A 15,119-nucleotide genomic window follows, 5' to 3' on the forward strand; every position below is an offset into this window, starting at 1 on the left:
CAGGCAAATCAATCTTATATGCATTCTCATTAATCTTTGCTAACACTTTAAATGGTCCATCAGCTCTAGGCATCAATTTAGACTTTCTCAAATCAGGAAATCGTTCTTTTCGCAAATGCAACCAAACCATATCTCCAGGTTCAAAATTCAACTCCCTTCTACCTTTGTCACCAGCAAACTTATACTTAGCATTCATGCGCTCTATGTTTTCTTTAGTTGTCTCATGCAGTTTTAACATCAACTCAGCACGTTGCTTAGCATCAAAATTCAGTTTTTCAGAAGATGGTAAAGGCATCAAATCAATTGGAGCACGAGGCAACAAACCATACACAATCTGAAATGGGCACATTTTTGTAGTAGAATGCAAGGAACGATTATAAGCAAATTCAATATGAGGCAAGCATTCTTCCCACATCTTGATATTTTTCTTCAAAACAGCCCTAAGCATAGTAGACAAGGTTCTATTCACCACTTCAGTTTGTCCATCAGTTTGGGGATGACAAGTAGTAGAAAACAAAAGTTTAGTCCCCAATTTAGCCCACAAAGTTCTCCAAAAATGGCTAAGAAATTTTGTGTCACGATCAGAAACAATTGTGTTTGGCACACCATGCAAGCGAACAATTTCTCGAAAGAACAAATCAGCAATATGAGAAGCATCATCAGTTTTATGACATGGTATGAAATGTGCCATTTTAGAAAATCGATCCACAACCACAAAAATGCTATCACGCCCCCTCTTGGTCCTAGGCAATCCTAACACAGAATCCATTGAAATATCTTCCCAAGGAACAGTAGGAACAGGAAGAGGCATATACAAACCATGTGGATGTAAGCGTGACTTAGCCTTTTGACATGTAGCGCAGCGAGCAACGAACCTGCCAACATCTCTTCGCATCTGTGGCCAAAAGAAATGACTAGCAAGGATGTCATGTGTCTTCTTGGCACCAAAATGTCCCATCAAACTGCCTCCATGCGCTTCCTGCAACAACAACAAGCGAACGGAGCTAGCTAGAATGCATAGCTTGTTAGCTCTGAAAACAAACCCATCATTGATGACGATTTTGTTCCATGTTCTTCCATCCTTACAATGCAGCAACACATCATTAAAATCAGCATCATGCGCATATTGGTCTTTGATTGTTTCTAGGCCAAAAATCTTGTAGTCAAGTTGTGTCAACAAAGTGTATCTCCTAGACAAAGCATCAGCAATGATGTTCTCCTTCCCTTTCTTGTGTTTGATAACATAAGGAAAAGATTCAATAAATTCAACCCATTTAGCATGTCTACGGTTCAGCTTCCCTTGAATACGAATATGCTTCAAAGACTCATGATCAGAATGTATGACAAATTCCTTGGGCCACAAATAATGCTGCCATGTTTCTAAAGTTCGCACAAGAGCATACAATTCCTTATCATAAGTAGAATAATTCCTTATCTAAAGTTCCCACTCAACTTTTCACTAAAATATGCAACAGGTTTTCCTTCTTGTAGCAAAACACCACCCAATCCAATCCCACTAGCATCACATTCAAGTTCAAAAGTCTTATTAAAATCGGGAAGTTGGAGGAGAGGTGCATGGGTCAACTTATCTTTCAACATGTGGAAGGCGTTCTCTTGTGATGTGCCCCAAGTGAAAGGCACTCCCTTCTTTGTAAGCGCATTCAATGGTGCAGCAATGGTGCTGAAATCCTGCACAAAGCGGCGATAGAACCCCGCGAGTCCTAGAAAGCTCCGCACTTGTGAGACCGTTTTAGGAGTCGGCCAACTCTGAATTGCCTCAACCTTGGCTTGATCAACCTCAATCCCCTGCGGAGTTACAACATAGCCAAGAAAAGAAACTCGATCTGTGCAAAAGGTGCACTTCTCAAGGTTACCAAATAAACGTGCATCACGAAGAGCATTAAAAACAGCACGTAAATGATTAAAATGTTCACCCATAGACTTGCTGTAAATCAAGATATCATCAAAGTAGACCACCACAAATTTTCCAATGAAAGGACGCAAAACCTCATTCATCAACCTCATGAAAGTGCTGGGTGCATTAGTTAAACCAAAAGGCATCACTAACCACTCATACAACCCAAACTTCGTTTTAAATGTTGTTTTCCATTCATCACCCAACTTCATACGAATCTGGTGGTAACCACTACGCAAATCAACTTTGGAGAACACAATAGAGCCACTCAATTCATCAAGCATATCATCTAACCTAGGAATAGGATGACGATATCGAATGGTAATGTTATTAATAGCTCTACAATCAACACACATACGCCATGAACCATCTTTCTTTGGTACCAAAATTACCGGAACCGCACATGGACTAAGAGACTCGCGTACATACCCTTTATCAAGCAACTCATGAACTTGACGCTGAATCTCCTTGGTTTCCTCAGGGTTGGTTCGGTATGGCGCACGGTTCGGTAGGGAAGCACCTGGGATCAAGTCGATTTGATGCTCAATGCCGCGCACCGGTGGCAGCCCCGGTGGCACTTCCTTGGGAAACACATCAGAGTACTCCTGCAAAATGTTAGCAACAGCAGGGGGCAAAGAATGCTGCATATCGTGAAGTGAAATCAAAGCATCTTTGCATACCAAAGCATAGGCAACTGAAGGTGATGCAATCAACTCAGTAATATCAGATTTAGTAGCAAGTAAGCATTTGGGTTTCAAATTGATTGTCTCAGGTTTCTTGCCATCAGATTGGGCTTTTTTATCACTCTCACATTTGGATTTGGCAGCCTTAGCAACATCATCACGCAAAATATCTTCAGAAGACATGGGATGCAACACAATTTTCTTATCATGGTACAGAAAAGAGTACTGGTTGGACCTACCATGATGCATAGAATCCCTATCAAATTGCCATGGTCTACCTAGCAGAATATTACATGCTTGCATGGGCACAACATCACATTCAACAACATCATGGTAATTTCCAATTGCAAAATTAATGTGCACCAGTTTTGTTACCTTCACCTTACCACTGTTGTTCAGCCATTGGATGTAGTATGGATGTGGGTGCGGTTTGGTGCTAAGTGCAAGCTTCTCCACCATCTCGCTGCTAGCCAAGTTGTTGCAGCTACCTCCATCAATGATCATGCGGCAACAACGCTCTTTGAGGACACACTTTGTTTGGAACAACGTGTGTCGCTGATTTTGCTCCGCCTTCTCCATTTGTGCGCTAAGGACACGCTGCACAATGAGGCTCTCATAGTGATCCGCAAATGCAGCCCCAATGTGCTCTTCCGGTGGCTCATTATCTGCATGGTCAGCCGCAAGCAAAGCAAGTGTATCATCATCGAAATCACTAGCAGAGGAGTACTCACCATCGTTTTTGACTACCAAAACTCGCTTGCTAGGGCAGTCACGCTGCACATGCCCAAAGCCCTTGCAACGGTGGCACTGAACATCTCTCATTCGGCCTGTGGATACCATTGAAGAAGCACTCGGTGCTGGCTGAGCGGCCTTTGTCACGGACTTGTCACTAGATGGAGGAGGTGCTGCTCGACTGGTTGTGGGTGTGGAAGATGGAGAAGCAGTACGGCCGGCCGGAGGAGTGGTGCGTGTCTGCCATGATGAAGTTTTACCTGCAGAAAAATTAGCCTTGGCACTAGCACGTCGTCCTTGCACTTCCCTTTCAGCCTTACAAGCAAGATGAAACAATCGGGTCATATTAGTGTAATCTTTATAGTCTACGATGTCATAAATCTCGCGGTTTAACCCACCCAAAAATCTAGCCATGGCAGTGTCCTCAGTTTCCTCTAAATTACAACGAAGCAAGCCCATTTGTAACTCCTGATAATATTCCTCTACACTTTTCGCACCCTGTCTCAATTGTTGCAATCTATTCAGCAAGTCACGTGCATAGTAAGAAGGAACAAATCTAGCCCGCATGACCCGTTTCAAAGCATCCCAAGTTTGTGGCATGTTATTAGGATTTTTCTTGCCATGTTCTATCCACCAAACCGAAGCAAAATCGGTGAACTCACTCGTAGCAGCTCTAACTCTAGTGTTCTCAGGAAACTCATGGTATGCAAATTTTTGGTCAACAGCAATCTCCCAAGAGAGGAACGCATCAGGATCATATTTTCCATCAAAAGGAGGAATCTTAAATTTAATTTTAGAAAAAGCATCATCATTGTTGCGTACCTCGCGTCGGCGGCGACCACCCATACCTCGTCGATTGTTGTGTAGCCGTCGACGATCTTGAGCATCTCGATCATCTTGTTCAGTGTCAGCAATATATTCATCCTCTAAATTATCCTCGATGTACTCTCCGTCAATGTCATCGTCATTACCCCCACCATTGCCTCCAGCATTGAGAGCATCAAAATGCCTCACAAGAGCAGCAAGGCTAGTGTCAATGCGGGCGACCGCTGTCTCCAACCCTGTAAGCTTAGTGTTGGTGGAGATCTGCGTGGACTCCTATTGTCCAATCTTCTCATTTGTCACCTGCAAATCTGTATCAAGTCCTTCTGTGTGCTGCTTCACTTGCCTTGTAAAGTATTGGATGATGCCTTTGGTGCGTGGGGAATGAGATGCACCCTCCTCATCTTTATCCTCTGGACCTGCCATGGTTTAGAAATGAAGGACAACAAAACAATGGAGGATGTAATGTAAGCCCTACACAACTATTGGGATGTAGCTTTTGCAAGACGCTCACTCTCACTTCACTCGCAGCTTGTCTCACAAGCTCTTACCAGTTCTTACCTTGCCCACAGGAGGGGGACAGCAACACCACAAGTTAGCAACCGTGGAACGAGGTGTATCGGTGCTGTAGCAACAAGACCTGTCAAGCTGTAGTCGGGTTTGTGGTGGAGCTGTTGGTGGGCTGAAAGCAATGCTCAAGAGAAAACTAGAAACCACGTTAGCCAAAGCAAATTGAATAATCGCTCAAGGGTATAGTGTACAGTGCTGGTCCTAGGCTAGTCGAAGTAGAGACGCGAGCCTAACCACAAAGGACGCCACAAAACACAAACCCAAACAACAACGAAAACAAGAACCGGTGGTAGAAGGTGGTGACAAAGGGGGAATGGTGTGGTGTGCTCGCTGGATCCTCTTTTTTTTTTTGCTTGCTCTCTCTAGTGCTGAGGAGAGAGGCACAACTTTTTTTTTGATATTTTTTTCACAACCAGGAGCACACTAGAACCAACCACAGAAAATCTTATCTCAAACGGACAAAGTATGAAGCTTGTAGAATTTTTTTAAAGTTCTATGCGAATAGGTCCCGAAGCTTCTCGCCACAAAAACAGAATTTTGCAAGAGGAATTTGGCGATTTTAAATTTGCCGAACCCGACAAAGCGGGGAGAATCGGATGTAACTTTTTTTGTAGATGTCCGTGGATATATTATAAGCCTAATTTCGAGTCCGTATGAAAAAGATATGACTGTTTTAAGGAAGGTCACTCGAATCAGGGTTCTATTTCCTTTCTAGTGGCGGCAGGATACAAGGCAACTAACAAAAGCTATCGGCAACAGATCAAACACAAATAGAAAGTGATTTGGTGGGTGACTGCGATGGTGGTGACGGTGGTGATGACGGCAAAATTGATGAAGGTGGCGATGTGCGGTGGTGGCAAGAACTCGAAACTCTAATCGCCTAACACTAAGACCAGCAAATTAACACAACCGATGCAATCGAAAACTCAACAAGCCTTAACTAACAAGTACTAGGGAAAAGGCACAATGGTCTATAGGATCATCGAAAAACTAATCTACTATTTTTTTTTGTTGGTCTTTTCTGGACTATAGGAAAAAAAAATTAATGACGAAGGGAAGGGTAAATTCTCTCACCGATGAACCACGCTCTGATACCACCTGATGCGAACCCGCTAGGGTTTGTGGCCCGATCTTTCGATGAGAGGTAAGGGATAACTCGATTAGATGAAGTCGACGTTCACGGCCCGACTACAACTGTCCAAAGACGCTGCGCCTTAGCAACCGATACACCGTCTCCAATGGTCGCCGCGAACTTGTGGTGCGCGTCAACCCGGCCACGAGGGCACTCGTCCTGCAAGCAATCGAAGAACAAGCAAGAACAAGTAGGACAAGCACTGAGATTGCTAGATAAAGATGAAAGTTTCACTATCAAACACAATATGGTGGGGTTCCGATTACAGGCAGACGGGCGGTTTAGCCAACACGCGCGCTGCGAGCCGGTAGCAAGAAGCTATCTCTATCATCAAAACCCGCCTGTTCTTGGCGGCGACTAGAGGTATAAAAAGAGGGGAAGAACGACCATAGGGTCGTGCTCCAACCCTAGGACGCGCCCCTAATGGGCCCAACATGGATACACAGCCCATTGGGCCAAAAGAGGTGACGCAGCACCATGGACAAAAAATAGTCGGGAGTAAAATGACAATTGCGGCCGCTCCAGAATAGATATGGACATGTGGCTGGATCCATTTGAAAGTAGACTTAATAATCTTTCCATGAAGTACTTGCACGCCCAAATCGGAGTTCGCATGAAGTCGTGGCGGCCGTCAGAAGTTGGCGCTGCCCTGCAGTCCGAATCCACCCCACGCGAATCCTCTTCCCTTTGGATCCTCTCCATCGTTCCTGAGTAAAACACGAGTGCACGCGTCTCCGAGGTATAAAGACGAGGAATATGAACTCAAGAAAGAACTCACCTGATAATTTAGTTGACGTGCACGAGCGCGGGTAATAGGACCATCATGCTGTATATGGGGGGACATGGATGTATCGATGGTGTTGATGTCCTCATCAGAACTTATATATTTTGGAGACTCAATATCTAAATGTAGGTTTAAAATATTCCATTAAATCCATCATAAAGGTAGTGATATATTTGCTCTAGTTATTTATGTGACCAACCATTTTACATAAGTGAATTTTATGTGAAGAAAGATATGTTAAATATTCGAGTGAAATATATAGATAGGGTCATTAGAGCATCTCCAGCAATAGACCTTATTTTGAAGCACCTAAAAGTTAAATAAGGGCTGCCCCTATTTCTCAATGACTAAAAAATGCCTCCAACTCCAGCAGTACCCCCTATTTCTTAGTCCCTACTCATGTTTATCTTGTATTTTAAAATACAATCCATATACAGTATGTTTAACACCACAAAAATTCGAACACAATTATTTCTAACTCACATAATTTAACCATACTTAAATTCACAATTTCAAATACTACAATTCGAATACAAAATTAAAATTTTTAAACATGTAAATATGGTATGGGTACAGTGCCATATACGACAACAAGATGCAACCAATATTCGTAATTCACCAATGAAAATGAAAATTGCTCATAAAAAATAAACTATGTGAACCCAATGATGCATTATATAATTTAAAAATAATACATCCTACAACCATGAATGGTTCGATTATAAATAACAAATCTGAAAGTAATATATGTCCTACTAGCAAGTGACACTAAAATTATTGTGGAAATAATTAACAAAAAAGGACTTCAAAGACCAATCGTGATAATGGCATATCCTACTAGTAAAGGACACGTGGATCATCCAATAGAATCCAACTTATTCCATCGAAGTGCTCAAACTTCTCCATTACCGCCACCAAACTCACCTCCAAAGCCACTACTACCATCAAATCCACCATTGAGGGCAGCCACCTTTGAAGCTGCAATCTGTGCCCTCATAGCCAACACATACGTTCTCACATCCGGTTCCAAGGTGGAAACATCACAAAACATAATCTTCTGTTCTTGATCCCACACTAACTTACGCTCAGCAAATAAGAGCTTGCGCTCTTGAATCTCCTTAGTTTCCTTCCATCTCTCTTCTTTCAATTTCGCTTCTTTCTCTTTAGCGTCAAGCAAATCTTTCATCGCCTCTTTGTATGGTCCATCTTCTCCTCCATTCTTCAACTTCTCCTTTGCTTGCTTCCTACCTATTGGTCTCTTTTTAGCACTCGGCTGAGATAAATCAGGAGCTGTACTCTTGCTAGCATCATCTCCTTCATCTTCTTCACCAGCTCTCTCAATTGGGGTCAAAGACTTCCTAGACCGTGGCCTCTTGTGGGATTCTAGTGTTTGAAACTTTGGAGAATTCCTCAACTTGAGCCAACAATGATTAAACTGAAATGCCCTATTCTTTGGTGCAGTGGACGAGTATAATGCCTCAGCTTCAAGAACCTGCAACATAATTTAAGTTTTAGTTCACATACATACAAGATTGTTATTAATAATAATAAATAAACAATTTAACTTACAAGCTCTTGATGTGGTATGCCACTTGGATGATGACGCTCAATTTGATTGTAGCAACCTTGAAACTTGCTTACTTCCTTCTGAATGTTACCCCAATGGTGCTCAAGAGAGTTTGCATTCCTATCAGACTCAAAATCACGGTTAGCATGGTAGTGCTCTGCGATCCTCTGCCAATATGCCTTCCCTGGTTGCTCATTGCCAATAATAGGATCTGAGCTAATGCTCTGCCATGAAATGCACAATTGAATGTCCTCCTTACGAGTATAGTTGCTTGATCTTTTGGCACTTCCTTTTGCACCATTTGTTGAAGTACGAAGGTCTTCATTTGGCATTAGCACTTCGACATCAGTGTCCTCGGACATCATGCGCACAAAGGAATCACCTCCACTTGTCATTGCAATCTAGTCACTGCAATAAATATATAAATTGACAACCTTTCCAATCTATCTCAGAAACATCAACAAATGATTGCAATGTACATCAGGTTATACTGTTTGCAATATGTATTTATTTAGCATATATATTGGTTCCGCAGTACTAAGGACTCAGTGCAAACACAAATTTATTTCTTAAATATTATATATGCTCAGCAAGATTAGCTCTCTGACATAGAACAAGACATTGCATATAAAACATGAATGATGACAATGTACGTTTTGCTGTGCGAATGATTTAGATGGGCCTAGACGCCTAGGAAGCCCATAAAGATCAAAATCAAACAAGGAGACTCAGACATACGAAACTGAACTTTACTATTGTGATTTGTTTTAATCACCATCATCTCTGAATTTTTTTACTGCAGCATGTGTGCGGCCGGTGATAGATAGCTGTCGATGGTCGGCGCTAGGCCTTGTGGACAGCGGGTGAGCAGCTAGTTCGGGGAGGACGTCGAGACTCACCTAGGCGTGATCGATCGGTGACGACGCGCGTTGGCCAAAGATGCAAGGAGGTCGGCGACAGTGAGTGACGGAGTAAAACCGATGATTGTGATGGCTTGAGGCGGCACACTGTGGAATCTCGCCGAAGTTTCTTCCCGAGGGATGTCGGGTGGTCGCCGGCCGGAGCAAAACGACCTGGCGGCTTGCTCGTTGGGAGGTTGTGGGAGGATGGCGATGACGCGGGAGGGAGGGAGGATGACAATGGCGCGCGCTCAGAAATTTCCCCCGCCAAAAAAAAAGAGGATGGGGGCTGTGGGGTTGAGCCCCCCGGACTGGGGGCTTGGAGGAGTGATCTAGGGGCCTCCCTAGATTGGGGGCTCTAGTAGGGACTTTGCTGGACCTATATTTTTTGCATCAACTCTCAAAACTTATTTAGGGACTTTGTTTGAGGACCCTGCTGGAGATGCTCTTATGGTGGTGACCATTATTTCATGTGAGGTTGGATCCAAATGAATTATATTTAATCTTAGTATTTCCTTTTGTTAAATATGACATCAAGCTATCAAGATGGTTCGAATATTTAATATTTGATTTGTGATTCAAAATAGAAATTAATATTTGACTTGTACTTTATTTGGCTTGCTTTCGTGTGTATTTATAGGGTTAAACATAAATAATATATTCTCGTAAATTTTATCTATTGCTTAAATGTAGATCTTTTCTTTAATTTCTTTATGATCATTTACGATTTGGCAAGCAATAGCAACCATAACATCCAGCATGATGCAAAAGTTTTAAAAAGTTCAAAATTTTAGTGTTGTAGGCTCTTCGGACCTTCCATTATAATTGAGAGATGAAATGAATAATTCAAATCATCTAACAAGCATAATGAAATATCCGACGCCTCAAGAGAGGAATATCCTGCCAGTCAACTTCAACCTGAGATGTGCCCGTCAAACCACTCGAAGGCGGCGACCAGATGTGTTACACATTCAGGAGACTTGACAAAAATAGCTAAAGATCTACAACATCTCAAATATTCTTAACTTATACTCATGTGAATCTAATTCCCAGTATGTGCACTAGATTCACACTTTCATCTTAAGCATGGACATACATAGCAAACACAAATAAAGATGAAAGCGATTAAAATTACAACTAACTTAGAGATACATAGGCCGACCGGCCAAATAAATATATAGAACAGCGGAAGCTTGTCTACCCAATCCACAAGCACACCGACTAGGAGTTTACCCCATTATGTTCAAATCCTAGGCGAAGCAGTCGATTACGCGCATCACTCACAGACTAAATCTAAAACCTGCAAGCAAAAGGTTAATTCAACGGCAAGAATCAGTACATTATTAGAAATAATGTACTGGCAAGCACCAAGACAAGCCTAACACCCTACTTGCAAGGCATATAATCAAGGAAGGCATGATATGGTTCTTTTTAGCACAAAGCAAGTTTTATTTGCATAAACCACATTCAAATCAAATTTTCTTTCAAATAAATTTCAGCAAGCTAGTACTTAGCATATGGGCATCAAAGTAGGCATTAATAATGTATAAATGTGCACCTCATTGCCATCCATGGCAGCAAGGAGATCATTCTCAAATCTCAACATAATTTGAAGGTAAATTCAACATTTAGAAGAATAAACACAAGTCTATACTCAATACATATCCACATGCTGCTTATGACCGTGAGCACGGCTAATCGATTAGTTCTTACTCTGCAGAGTTTGTACACTTTACCCACATGATGCGAAATAATAATCATGCAAGAGCGTGTCACGCGAAACATAAGTACCCGATTTATTACCCACAACAAAGCTTTTTCAAAATTCATGATTTAGCCTTACACCAGCACGATACGTGTTACTCCATCCTAAGCCTACACGTTATATGACCTAGAACCGTTAAGTGGCGGGCCCACACCTTAAACTTAACGCCGTGGTGGCGGACACAACGGGAACCCACCCACACTGGCCTACCAGAATGTAAGGCTAAACCATAAATGATTTACTAAGCTTGGGCTATCCCATACTAGCACATGTGGTTGTACTGTATACGAAATGGACTGACATTGAGTGAAGTCTTTAAGTCGGTTTGGGTGCACTCTCCCCCTATCGGTACACAACTAATCACCATATGTGCACCACTTGAGCCCAAACCTAAAATCCACGTTTTCCATCATTTTATTTATCAAAATCACAAGTATTAAAGTTCTGTCCAGATTATTTCAAAATCAATTGACATGTTTGTAATGAGCCCATAATGACAAGGAAGACCATTGTAAGCATGGCTAAGCATTATAGCAATCTAGTGGCATCTAAACTCATATACAAAGTGGCATAGTCATATTGTTCCTATGGTTAGGAATGATGGATATGGATATATGTGGGGTTAGGGTGATAATGCAAATAATAGGAGTTTTTCTAACAAGTTTAAGAAAATTTTAATTTATTAGTGTACAATCGACATGCAAGATTTGCAAACATTTGCAATAACCTCCAAAATAAAGGTTCAAAATGATCAAAGAGAGGAAGGTGGGACTTGCCTTGCAACTGGAAAATGTCAGCACCTAATTCACTTCTTCACCGTTTAAGCAATCATCTATACAAAGTACACCTAATGCAATTAAACACCGAAATATGTGAAAAATACAAAATGCTCTAAAATGCATGATTTGTGCACAGTGAATAGGTACTGGTCTAAAATGAATTTAGGTGAAAGAATTTCTATTTTATCTCATTTTATTTGAGAGTTATGAATTTTAGAAGTTTCGTCGGTATAGTGTAGGATTTACTTAGGTACTATTATGAAATGCTGTTGTAAGGTGATTCTTATTAAGTTTATTAAGGTGAAGATATGTGTTTTCTAAGACTAACACATTTGGTTTCACAATTTTTAGAGTTAATATGAATTCTTTATGTATTTTACAAGTTATAACGTGTTATAGGTGTATAGTGTTACATAGGGTCATGGCTTTAGAGGTTTAGGTCCAGAACTTGCCTCATCTAGCTAGTGATGTACAAAATGAGTATTTTAGTTAACTAGTCTAACCTTAGTTCATAAGCTTATGGTCTTTATTATCATAGTTCATATTCTTATAAACTAGGGGAGCTCTAGTCTATGCTAGCAATATATTATATCAATCTAGAAATTATTATATGAGCTAAGTTCTTCTAAGTTTTTGTGGATGGGGATGGAACTATGGATCCACTGGTCCTAACAAGTTTTATTTGGAATTATTTGGAGCTACCATGCATATATATACTTATTTATATGTATTGTTTAACCACTATTATGTGTTTAGTACCTATACTACCAAATTAAGGTTTAGAGCTATGGTATGAACAGAGGGTGCCATATTTCACTCTACTAGGTTGAATTACATTACTTGCTGGTCCTATAGAAATTTGGTTCACTTCATTTAGACTAAAGATGAATTTTCTACAAATTTTACAAATTAAATGTTGCTCTATGTTGGTTATTAATTACATAAATATTTAGAGGCTTTTATTACACAGTAAGTATATGATTTTATTTTACAAATTGGAAGTATATGTTTTGGTGAATCTACAGAACTTGGGTTTACTCAAAAAGGATCTAAGATGAATTTTATATGAACTTCTAAAGTTCAGCTTATCTAAAACTATTCATTTTAAAGATAATAGTTTTAGAGGCATCAGGTACAAAGTAAGTATATTATTTTATTTCACTTTACAGTGGACAACAAATTTATGATTCCTTGAAATGTGAATTTACCCTAAAATGAGTTGAGATGAATTTTGTATGCATTTTATAAGTTTGTGCATGCTTTATGTATATTTTTTTCTTAAATAAATTTTAGAGGTGTAATTTGTACTGCAAGTGTAAGTTTTTATTTCATAACATTAAAGTTCATCCTTATATGAGTTTACATAATCATCTCAAAATGAGTTATATTTGATTTTCTATGGATTTTTTACAAGTTTTAGGTACTTTTCTTACATAATCTCAGATTTTGTTACTAGGGGTCCGCTGTCAGTCATACGGCCAATATGCAGGAAGGCCCTTGAGATTTCTAGAAACCAACCCGCAGTCCTAGGCCCATATGTCAGTGTTTAGTATGTTTTCATATTAACCCTTATATTTGTTTAAATTCTCAAAGCGAAGTCCCTGCGACCTGGACAGAACAGAGCGCCATGGCTGAGCTCGATCTCGAGCTCGCCGGCGACAAACGATGGCTCGTTTGGGGGTGCGACCAAAATACAAAATGAAGATCATGTTATTTCGATTCCATTCCTATACATTTATCAGATAGCGGACATTGGAGTAGCGCCAGCGGCGAGTCCGAGCAGAGGATGTTTTCGGGTGGTGGTGCATGTCATGCTATAGTCTGGATGTACCCAAAGGGATGCATGCATGTATGTTCTATAGGCTGCAGGGTGCTCACCAAAGCTCGGACGCGGTACGGGTAGGCCTGGACAGCGACGACGATGCAGAGGATGTCCCGACGGCGGCGGAAATCGGCATGCCAACGGTGACAACCACCATCCGGACTCCGGGCTGCCAAGAAAAAGAGTGGAACGGCTCAAAGACCATCTAAAGATGCTACACGAGTCAGGAATTGCGCTGAAGCTCACCCGGGATCAAGGAATCGAAGATCGATGTCGGCGGCCGGAGATGGAGAAGATGACGCCGATATCCCTCCTCGATTCACCGATCCATGAGGTTCTTGGAGAATCTTGAAGAGGACGTCTAGGCGATTCTGGTGGCGCAAGGGTTCGGCTTGGGGTGGTTCGGTTTGGTTAGAACGACGACGAGAACCCGACAGCGGTCGTCGTTGTGCGCTCCAGGGCGTTTGTGGGCACGGTGGCGTTCCCGCTCAACCGCTGCATAGAATGGGACGAAATTAGATGAAATAGAGATGGCATCGAGAGTAGGTTTTGGAATGCAAAAGAAGAGGAAATGACCGTGGCTCATCAACGAATGTGGCCATCATCTTCTTCGCGACCGGCGATAGAGAAACGGTGGAGAAGGGCAGCAAGGATGCTCTCCCTCGGTTGGATCGGCACTGGAATGGTGGGTGAGGAGTGACGACGCGTCTGGGAGAGGCGGAGATGGAGCTCGGCGTTTTTAGATCGTCGACACGTCGTGGCCACGTGTCAAACGCGCCTGAGGGCTGTTGGCTCGGTCTCTTTCTCAGTTTTGGTCGGCTAGAGAAGTTGCACAGAGGAAGGGCAAGCCAAGGAGGCTGCCAGGTGGGTCCAGGTCGGTGTAAGCTAGGTGGTGGTGTGAGGGATGGGTAGATAATTGGGTGTAAGTGATTTTAGACAAATTTTCAGGATTATTTCTCTTACCCATCTTTGTTAATTCATATATTATTTTTGGGGTACAGATCAATTCATGTGGATTTTACTGGAAGTAGATGAATGTACCTAGTTTCCATTTTATTTGGTTTCACTCACGAATTATGGATAGATTGCTCACAGAAATTAAAAGAAGAAGGGCTCAATGGAAACTGTTTGAATTTTTAGGAGACCTAAACAGAGAAGATAAATTCTGGAAAAAATATATTTATTCATAATAAATGACCTAGTATTTGAATAAATTGTTTCCCCTATACACTCCCATGAAGTTAAATGCATTTTTAAACAAAGTATGGTTTTAGCCGATTAGGAATTTTAATTAGTCTATTATTTAACTGGTTTGACTGATTTATTTGAGGTATCAAATTTTGTTATTAAATTGAACCAAAATTACAGTGAGTTGTATATGTTAATTAGAGCCTACATGAATTTTTCCCATGATTTTATCTTTCACGAATTATTATAGATAATTAGTAAGACTTATCTCTTATATGTGTTTTCCTTTGCCTAAATGCATGTAAATGTTTATAAAAGTTATATTTGGACTCTTCTTAACATAAGGTGATGTTGATATGTTAAAATTATAGTTTACCTTACACATGTCGTAAGCTCCTTACCTATTTATGTATAAGTTTACTTTAGTATTAAATTAAGAGAATGCTTATAGAGATGATTAA

At 41.0% G+C, this 15,119-nt stretch overlaps 1 protein-coding gene and 1 long non-coding RNA gene across 3 annotated transcripts; both read right to left on the bottom strand.

Moving 5' to 3' along the window:
- Nucleotides 1–7,530: 7,530 nt before the first annotated feature.
- LOC107279363 (glutathione S-transferase T3-like) lies at nt 7,531–8,567 on the bottom strand. Its single transcript, XM_015760741.1, has 2 exons — nt 8,208–8,567; nt 7,531–8,130 (listed from the first exon to the last, which is right to left on the bottom strand). The coding sequence occupies exons 1-2, from the start codon at nt 8,565–8,567 to the stop codon at nt 7,531–7,533; spliced, it is 960 nt and encodes a 319-aa protein (XP_015616227.1).
- Nucleotides 8,568–10,098: 1,531 nt separating this feature from the next.
- Nucleotides 10,099–14,185, bottom strand: LOC107279428 (uncharacterized). Of its 2 annotated transcripts, none has more exons than XR_001541276.3 (4): nt 14,047–14,185; nt 13,717–13,965; nt 13,527–13,639; nt 10,099–10,404 (listed from the first exon to the last, which is right to left on the bottom strand). It is a non-coding gene; the product is annotated as an uncharacterized lncRNA (long non-coding RNA). The 2 variants fall into 2 exon arrangements; XR_010737370.1 differs by lacking the exon at nt 14,047–14,185 and adding an exon at nt 11,646–11,701 and having other exon boundaries at nt 13,717–13,865.
- Between the last annotated feature and the right edge of the window lie 934 nt (nt 14,186–15,119).

This window comes from Oryza sativa, chromosome 11, assembly GCF_034140825.1.
Source record: "Oryza sativa Japonica Group chromosome 11, ASM3414082v1".
Lineage (NCBI taxonomy): Eukaryota > Viridiplantae > Streptophyta > Magnoliopsida > Poales > Poaceae > Oryza > Oryza sativa.